Source organism: Diceros bicornis, chromosome X (assembly GCF_020826845.1).
Source record: "Diceros bicornis minor isolate mBicDic1 chromosome X, mDicBic1.mat.cur, whole genome shotgun sequence".
Taxonomy (NCBI): Eukaryota; Metazoa; Chordata; class Mammalia; order Perissodactyla; family Rhinocerotidae; genus Diceros; species Diceros bicornis.
In genome coordinates this window covers 38,622,468-38,632,375 of record NC_080781.1, presented here as the reverse complement: position 1 = coordinate 38,632,375, position 9,908 = coordinate 38,622,468, and the positions used below count along the sequence as shown (strand labels likewise).

General features: G+C 39.1%; 1 protein-coding gene across 2 annotated transcripts in view; it reads left to right on the top strand.

The window, feature by feature from the left end:
- Positions 1–8,527: 8,527 nt before the first annotated feature.
- Positions 8,528–9,908, top strand: part of EFHC2 (EF-hand domain containing 2) — a 181,255-nt gene continuing 179,874 nt past the window's right edge. For both annotated transcript variants that reach the window (XM_058535686.1, XM_058535687.1), the window contains exon 1: positions 8,528–8,629. In XM_058535686.1, coding sequence (XP_058391669.1) covers positions 8,588–8,629 — 42 coding nt within the window. In that variant the 5' untranslated portion in view covers positions 8,528–8,587. The remainder of the gene's footprint in view (positions 8,630–9,908) is intronic.

Genomic DNA, 9,908 nt, shown 5'->3' with positions numbered 1-9,908 from the left:
TTGTAGTTTTCAATGTACAAGTCTTGCACTTCTTTTGTTAACTTTATTCCCCAGTATTTTATTATTTTTGATGCTATTGTAAATGGAATTGTTCTCTTAGTTTCATTCTTAAATTGTTCATCATTAATGTATAGAAATACAATTGATTTCTGTATATTGATCATATATCCTGCAACCTTACTAAACTTGTTTGTTATTTATAATAGTTTTTTTCGTGTGTGTGTGTATTCCTTAGGATATTCTATACACACGATCACATCTGTGAATAGGGATAATTTTACTTTTTCATTTCCAATCTGGAGGCCTTCTGTTTATTTCATTTTTGTCTAATTGCCTTGGCTAAAACCTCCAGAACAATGTTGAACAGAAATGGAAAGAGTGAACATCCTTCTCTTGTCCCTGATCTTAGGGAGAAAGCATCCTGTATTTCACTGTCAGATGTGATGTTAGCTGTGGTTTTTCATACATGGCCTTTACTAGGTTAATGAAGTTCCTTTCTATTCCTAGTTTTTTGAGTGTTTTTATCAAAAAAGGTGTTGGATTTTTTCAAATGCTTTTTCTGTGTCTACTGAGATGATCATATGGTTTTTGACCTCCACTCTATTAATATGGTATATTACATCCATTGATTTTCAGATGCTAAGCCAACTCTGCATTCTTAGAATAAATCCTACTTGGTTGTGGTGTATAATCCTTTTTATATATTGCTGGATTTGGTTTGCTAGGATTTCTGTGTCTCTATTCATAAGGGATATTCATAACTTTGCTTATAATTCCTTTGTCTGTTTTTGGTGTGAGGGTAATACTGGCCTGGTAGAATGAGTTAGAAAGTGTTCTCTTCTCTTTTTTGGAAGAGTTTGTGAAGGATTGGTGCTAATTCTTTTAAATGCTCAGGAGGAGCACTTGAAATGTGGATGTAACCCAAGTAAGCACAAAATAATGAAGAGTGTCAACTTTCAGAAGCTCAGAGGAATGGGGCAGTGATATTTATGAGAACATCAGGACAAGGGAGACTTGAGAAGCAAGGCTTCAACGGAGGAGAAAAGGAAGTTCCCACAGAAATACCATCAAAGGCACTGCCTCCTGCCGCCAAGGGGTCTTGCATCTTGTAGAAAGGCTCTAGATTGCAGGATGACCTCATTCCTCAAAAGCAATTCTCCAACTGGGCAAATATTTCCTTGCTTATAGGCCAGTTTGAGCTTGCTCAGAAGTGTTAGCTCTGCTGGCCTCCACTGTGCTTTCTTCATCCACGGGTGTGTGTAACACAGATTCTTTGAACATCAATAACAGTGCTTCCCAGCGCTGGTCCTGACATGTCCCAAACTGTCTTCAGTTATTTCAGGAGGTGTCTTGCAATTCTCGGAACTAGTTTACTTTCAATTTATTTTAAAAAGAGATATATGCCATTTCAGATGTTCCTTTGTGGTAGATGCGTCAGGGGAGGCAGAATGGGAAGATAGGTGTCATGGAAGGAAAACAAAGCAAGAAGAAAAGTTGCAAGTTAGAAAAGACTACGAATCTCAGATCTAGGGTGTTTAGAAGTGTTCGCTCTGTCCGAATCACTGATTTATCCCAATGTTTGGAAGAGGTTCTGCTACATCAGAGTAGATGCTCAATAAATAATTGTTATATGAAAAACTATTGAATCAATGAATATAAGACTCTATGTGTTTATGGGAAAGTAGACAGTATGTGGGGAGTATCTTACAGAAATACAACGGTGGAGGTATCCGTGTACTAAAAAAGGTGGCATGTGAGAACAGGTAGGGCAATAGATGGATGTGCATGGTGGAGTCAAGTCCTAGATTTTTCAGACAGTTCTAATGTAAGATATTTTATTCTGTTACTACTTTAAGAAAGTCATTCTTATTATAACTGCTTTTCTATTTGGAAAATATCCTTTCTGTAGAAGGCAGAGGGCTTCTGTGTGTGGAATGTGACTATGACTGGGCAGTGATCAGTGTGTGAGCTGTGGCCTCTTAGAGAGGACACTAGGAATCAGAAGGTGAGAGTCCCAGCTCTACAGCCTGCCACATAGGTGGGATCAGCAGAAACATTTATAAACACATGAGGGAACAATCCACTATGAAGGAGACTCAGCCAACACAGGAAAGAGGTGAAGTGGCATCCTGTAAACACAAAAGAACTTGGTTAAGGACTCTAAACTAAGTTTGTTTAAAATGATTAAACAGAAAATAAGCAAGAGAAATTATAAGTAAAGAGTAGGATCCTATTTAAAAGAAAGAACATACAGATTTAAAAAACAAATGAAACTTCTATAAATAAAAAGTATACTTACTGAAATTAAAATTTCAATGTATTAGCTATAATCACTTTTTAAAAATATAATATTACTTGATAAATTTGAAGATGTTCAATTCTCTTAAAGAAGTTATAAGTACAAAAATAAACACTAGAGGGCCAGCCTCGGTGGCTTAGTGGTCAAGTTCGGTGCACTCTGCTTCAGGGGCCCAGGTTTGGTTCCTAGGCACGGACCTACACCATTTGTCTGTCGGTGGCCATGCTGTGGTTGTAGCTCACATACAAAAAAAAAAAAGAGGAAGATTAGCAACAGATGTTAGCTCAGGGCGAATCTTCCTCAGCTAAAAAGAACAAAAAACAAAAAACAAAAAAACCCCACTAGAACAAAAATACAAGCCTTCCTAAATACCAAAAGAAATGTATAAATTACAATAGCAAAGAAAACACATCATGAAGAAAAATAAAGAGTAAATATATGTAACACACATGGTGATTACAATATAAAATAATATATCAAAGTTGAGATAGAAAATATGTCTTATCAATAAATGTGAATGGGCTTAACTTACCTACTAAAAGAAAAATATTTTCAATACAGCTCACAAAGCAAGACCCAACTATATGTGGTGTACAGGAGACACATCTAAGTTAAAACGATTCAGAGAGGCTAAAAATAAAGGCATGAGCAAATGGAAATAATACGTGGGGGCTGTGATCTTTGATATCAGACAAAGTAGAATTCAGGCCAAAAAATAATTAAATGTTGTTACTGAACCAAGTGGGCTCCCCTCCTGGTGAGTTAAATAAGACTCCACACCAGTGGAAGTTGTCTCACAAAGTAAAGTGTATTTGCAGCAAATAGGAGGCCATGAGGAATCATTTCCAAAGTCATGGTGTCCCCGAACAAAGGAAAGCAGGAACTTTTATTTGGTTGGGGAATGAATATTCAAAAGGGATATACCTTGGTATATTCGCTTGTACAGGCTCAGTTGGAGAACATGCTTCCACATAATAAGGCCTAAGCTCCTCTTGGAGAGATCTTTGCATTAAAATAAGGCAAAGGTCATGGACATAGCTCTTGTGGTGAGGCCTGGTCAGTTTCAGGATGGCTGGTGGTTACATCTCCCTTGAGTGCCCCGCTTGGTCAGTTTCAGGATGGCTGGGGGTTACATCTCCTTAACATACAAAAGGAAAAGAAACAACTTGGAAAAACAGTTAATTGCTTCCAAACCCACCTTTGAGTTTCTTGAGGCACCTGGTTGGTGACAACATGACAAAAAAGGATACCTTATAATGGTTAAAGCCAATTTCATAATGTATAACATTATATGAAATATATATATAACAGTTATGAAAATCTATCCAAATAACCATCTTTAAAAAGCAGAAACTACAGATGCAAGGAGATACAGATAGAAACACATTGCTAATAGGAGACTTGAACACGCCACTCCCAGTGCAGAAGAGATCAAGTGGCAGAAATACAAGTAAGGATATCGAAGAAGTAAACAGCATAATTAATAAGCTAGATCTCGTTGATCTATACTGAACTTTAGAACCTAAAAATAGAGAGTACACCTTCCTTCTCAATTGCACATGAAATAGTCACAAAAATTGATCAAATATTAGGTCACAAAGAAAGCATTAATAAGTTCCATATAGTGGAAATATTACAAACAATACTTTCTTATCACAGTGCAATAAAACTAGAATTTAAAAAAAACCCAAAAGCTCTTCCAACTAGAAATTTAAAAAATCTTCTATTAAACAACTCTTGAGTGAAAAGGAAAACATAAGTCAAAATTACAGAATATCTAAAAAAATTCCTAAACAAACAAGTAATGAAAACACTACATGTCAGGGACTATTGGATACATTTAAAGTAGAGATCAGAGGAAAATTCATAGCCTTAAACACTTATAGCAATAAAAATAAAAGAATAAAGTAGAAAAATAATGAAGATTAGGAATAGAAAATAGTAGGTCAAAGTAATAAAGCAAAATTCTGGTGCTTTGAAAAAAGTAACAAAACATATAAACCACTAGCTAAATTAATCAAATGAAAAAGGGAGAAACACAGCTACAAAATAAGAAAGACAAAGAAGAAACAGAGAAGGACAGAGCAAAAACTTAATGTGGAATACACATGGGAACACAATGAACCAGACTGATTTTCAAATGAGTAACTTAACTAACATAAATGCTCTAAACAGGAAGAGGAGGAGGGGAGAGAGGAAACAAATCAGTCATTTTGAAACACAATATTTTGACTAAATATATTAGGACTAAAGAAAAAAACCTGAAAACAAACATTGAACTCTAGTTAGTAGGTTTGTTTTTTACAACGACATGAGTTACATATTCTGAAACTGCTTCAGGGGTCTTTTAGTATTGAACAAATAAGTAAATATTTTCAGGGTAATTGGATTCAGGTTTGTTACTATTTGAGAAGAGCATTACAGATGTGGAAAGTGGAGTTTGAACATGTACTCTATTGTGTTATTGGAATTGGACATACCAGTATAAACTCATGGGTTTTAATATATCTATTACTACATATACCTATATCTGTATCTATCTATCTATAGATAGAAATGGAAAGAGATATAACTATATGTGCATAGCTACATCTACCTATATCCATAGATATCTTGAATATCTTGTAGTGACAGCACAAGGAAGTGCTTGAAAAATGGTGGGGATAATCAAAAAGACAGAGGAGTAAACTTAGAAGGACTCTCACTGACCAAATGTGGGACACTTTTAGCTTCAAAATAGATAATAATAGTAAGAGATTATAAACCACTGAAGAAAATAAGAACCTGTAGACCATTCTGATATAAATGAATGAATAAATAAATAAATGGAGAGGGAGGAAAAGTACGTCCTTGAAGTAGAATGCCAACTAATATATGTAGAAGGAATGATGGAGTTAAGAAATCACCATTTGGTAACCATAATGGTAATAAATTGTTTGGGCAAAATCCTCAATTGACACTAGTAGTTTAATGAGGAACTTGGTATTTATATAGTCTCAAAGTATCTCCTCACAAAATTCTTATTAATTGGAAAGGAAAAACAGTAGCTTTACAGTGGAGAAACTTGGCACACACCACCTTAACCAGGTGATCAAAGTTAACCTCACCATTCATGGTTGAAATACACATTATGTACCTGTTTCTTTGATGAATGAGAAGGACACAGCATTCCTCTTGTGGTGTACCTGCCAAAAAGCCATAAACAAAAAGCCGTGGATTTACTCATGAGGAAATAGCGGTCAAACCTAAATTGAAGAACATTCTACCAAATATCTGGCCTATTCTCTTCAACAATATCAAGGTCGGGAAAGACAAGAAAGATGGAAGAATCCTTTCAGATTAAAGGCGAATAGGGGCTGGCCCCCTGGCCTAGTGGTTAAGTTCTGTGCTCTCCCCTTCTGCACGGGTTTGGTTCTGGGTGTGGACCTACACTGCTCATCAGCAGCCATGCTGTGGTGGCGACCCACAGACAATATAGAGGAAGGCTGGCACAGATGTTAGCTCAGGGCGAATCTTCCTCAAGAAAAAAGAAGAAGATTGGCAGTGGTCGTTAGCTCAGGATGAATCTTCCTCAGCAAAAAAAAAAAGAGAATAAAGAGACGTGACAACTATTGTGTGATGTTGGATCAGATTCTGGGCCAGATTTTTTTAAATTAATTTTTTTGCTATAAAGGATATTTTTGGAACAATTAACTCAATTTGAATATGTATTTTAGATTGGAAAATAGTATTTATTAATACTAATTTTCTGATTTTGATTATTATATGCTTCAGTTATGTAAGAGAATGTCCTTGTTATTAAGAAATATATACTAAAATATTTAGGGGGTAAAGGGGCATGATGTCTGCTATTTACTCTAAAATGGAAAAAATTGTATATATAAAGGGAATGATAAAACAACTATGGTAAAATACAAAACAATTGGTGGAATCTGGGTGAAGGGTAAACAGGAGTTCTTTGTACTATTCCTGCAACTTTTCTATCGGTTTGAAATTATTTCAATTTAAAAAGTATCAAAAAAGAAATATTTGAAAATATTTGTAAGAATGTGTAGGAGAATAATTTTGTTCTACAGAATTTTTTGAATTCCCATACAGTGCACAAATCATAATGGAAAAGAATGATCTATTTGAGTAGAGTAAAAGGACACATTCATGTACAATGAATAACTCTATAAATGGAATTAAAAGACAAACCACAAATGATGAGAAGATATTTGCTGTGCTGAGGATTAGTATCCAGAATATATTTAAAAAATTACAAATGATCAAATAGAAAAATCAGCAAAGGATATGAATAGATGAGTCACAGAAGACGGTAACAAGATGTGGAAAGATGACCAATTGCGCTAGGAATTAGAGAGAAACAAATTAAAATAAGAATGGTATACCATTTCACATTTTTTCAGATGATTGCTCAAAATTATACAATTTGATAATACCCATTGTTGAAAGGATGAAGGGGAAAGGGAACTTTCTTAATTGGTTCAACGATTCTGGAGTTGGTTAGCAAGATCTAATAAAGTCGAAAGTGTGAACAATTCCACCTTTGGGTATGTAGCCTAGAAAACCTCCAAAGAACAGGAGAGGATTGTGCACTGCAGCATTGTCGATAACTAGTGAAAAACTGGAAACAACCTAATTGTCATCATCAGATGACAAAAGATGGATCAGTAATTTGTGGTGTAATCATACAATGTTTAAAATGAATGAAATATATCTACATGTGTTAACAGGTAGAAATCTCAAAACCAAAATTTTAGGTGAAAAAAGCAGGCAGCATAAATTTATAGTGTAAAATTTATAAACACAGAAAAGAATAATGTATGCTGTTTACGAATAAAAAAGGAGATAAAGTCTCTGCTCTGGAGGAATTTGGGGGCATCTGAAGAGAGTCAAGTAAACGCATGATTACAACGCAGTACCGGGAAAGCCACAATTAGAATGAGCATCTAATACAGATGGGGGAGTGGAGAAGGTGAAGGAACATTTTCCAGAAATGGCAAAGACTTCCATGCCTCTTTCCTACACTGAACCAAGTCCTGAAAGACCAGAAGGGGTTACCCAGGTGAAAGATAGGAAGGAAGGGTGTTTCTAGCAGATAGTGAGCGACATTTGCAAAATCCCAGAGGGAAGACACCGTAGAGTCTGGTTTGGAAACTGGCAGTGGTTTTTCAGAGCTGGAGTAGAGGCGGGGGGCAAAGACAGGGATGGAGGGCGTTGGCAGGCCCCCCCGACATAATCTCTGACCACGCTAAGGAGTTTGCATCCTGAAGGCGGCGGGCGGAAAGGCTAGAAGAATATTGAAGCAGAAGAGTAACAGGTGCATCACGAATTGTAATAGGATGGCTCTGGAGGCAAGATCATTTAGTTGTTTGTTGGTTTTTTTTTTGAAAGAAAACCAGGCAAGAAATAATGGGGCCTCAACTGAGAGAGAGGAGGTGGTGACTAAGAGATGCCAGCGTGTCCAACCAGTAGGACTCAGGGAGGGACTAGCTGTAGGTGTGGGGGAGAGGAATCGAGGAGGCTCTTGGCCTTGGCATCTTGGGTGACAGGGGCCGCGTTTTGTGCCAACTGACCACACCTTGGCCACCCTGATTGGGCCAGGAACGAGCACTTTACAAATATTTATTTCAAATATAAAAATGTACAGGGGAAGGACTGAGGATGGTGGTTACCGCTGAATGGGTTTTCATGGGGAGGGGCGAAGACGGATGGGGTGTGTGTGGCTTTGGCTTCATCTCGAACGTTTTAATTACAAAATAAAGGCTGATGTAAATGTAACATTAACTAGCGTTACATTTCTGTGAGCACGAGCACGCGGGTGTCATATTCTTTTTTGCGCTTTTCTGTCTGTTTGAACTAAATTTAATAACCAAATGGCAAAAACTGTTGTGGCAAGAATCGCAGGAGCTTTAAGTACCGGAAAGCCTTTGAGCTCTAGAAAGGGGTTAAACTAGAAAGCGGCGGGGGCGGGGAATGGTGCAGTTGCCAGTCTTTGTCTGTGCACAATGCGTGTGGAAAGAAAAGCCCCGGGGGACCTGTGCGTGCCGGCGGAGTTGAGCCGGGGTGGGCGGGGGAGGAGGTGCGCGCGGGGAGCTTCCCGCCTGGCCCCGCCCCTCCCCGGCCCCGCCCAGAGCCCCCGGCCCGCCGCAGCCCCTCCTCCTTCGGTGACGCCGCCTCTCGTCTCTAAGTAACGAGGGGGGGGTCAAACGACGCGGCCGAGGGGCGGCCGCTGCCTGACGGTCCCTTTCCTCCGGGACCCTTGAGCCCTGGCCGCTCAGAGCCATGGCCCTGCCGTTTCTGCCTGGCCACAGCTTCAAGCGCAACGTGAGTAGTGAGGGCGCCCAGGGTCAGAAGTCCCGGCCGGAGTGTGGGGTCCAGGCGTGGTCTCCTCCTAGACCCTACTGGAGGCCTCCTGCCTCTGCTTCGCCTTCTAGGTGAATTGGGCACAACTTCGACCAAACTTTATAGGCTGGTGGGACCCTTGTTCTGGGCCTCCCCTTCCCTGTATCTCTCAAACTGCATCTGGATGCTTTTCCTACATGAGATACATAAGTAGAGTCCTTAGAGGTGGCAGGACCCTCAGAGGTAGCCGATGGTAGTGATGATGATTACAACCGTCGTTGAGTGTTTGAGGTGTGCCAGGCGCTGTGCTTTCATCGCCTTACACGGCGTTTGATGCTCCCAACAGCCCTTTGTTTTAGGTAGTATTTTTATTCCCATTTTACAGTTGAGGAAACTGAGGCACAGAGCGATGAGTCACTCATTGGCCAGAGCTACACAATCTCAGTGGTGAAGCTGGGTTTCTTCCAGGCAACTTGTCTCCACAGCCCAGGAACCTAATTATTATCCTTAATTAGAGGAAGTTTCTGTTATTAAAGTGAAGAAACCTGGCACACTGGAGGCTAGTAGGGGGCAGATAGGTGAGGGTTCCACCAGCTTATAAAGTTGGATCCTAAACTTTATAGAGAGAAGCACCCAAACTTAAAGTTCTTTTCTTTATTTAGAATTGGGAGGGGTTCATTTCAAAACAAGATGAAGTTACAAAACACCATAACAACACAAAAAACCCTGAGCAGGAAAGAACTTTTGCCAGGAAATAGCCCCTTATTTAAACAACAGCAGAGAAATGATTCAAGCTTTTGTTTGCACTGGTCACTACTTTTTACTTGGAATGTCCGTTGTGTCTGTAGGAAGAAGGTAAGTAATCCACTGGTGGGAGGGAACTAGATGGAGCCACTCAAGGTGTTTGTGTAAACCTCTGATAAATTTGGAAAACAGGCAGCAGATTGAAGCGTTCGATTTTATGGAGTCTGAACAGTGTCTATGTCCAAGTTGTCGGCCTCCAAGTACCAGTTTCTTCCTGGCTTCAGACCACTGGATTCTGACCCCCACAGATCGGCTGGTTAGTCCAACTTGCTTCTTGAACAGTGGTTTGTGTATTTCTTGGCTGATAGGGTAGAGGCTGGCCTTCTAGCCTAGCACTGCCCTGTGGTAAGGTTAAGCCAGCCACACAAATAAGAAAGACCTCTGAGAGGCAGGGCATGAAAAAAGATTCCAGAAGGAAAGAAGCATGCTGTATAAAAGTAAGTTTAATAAAAATTGA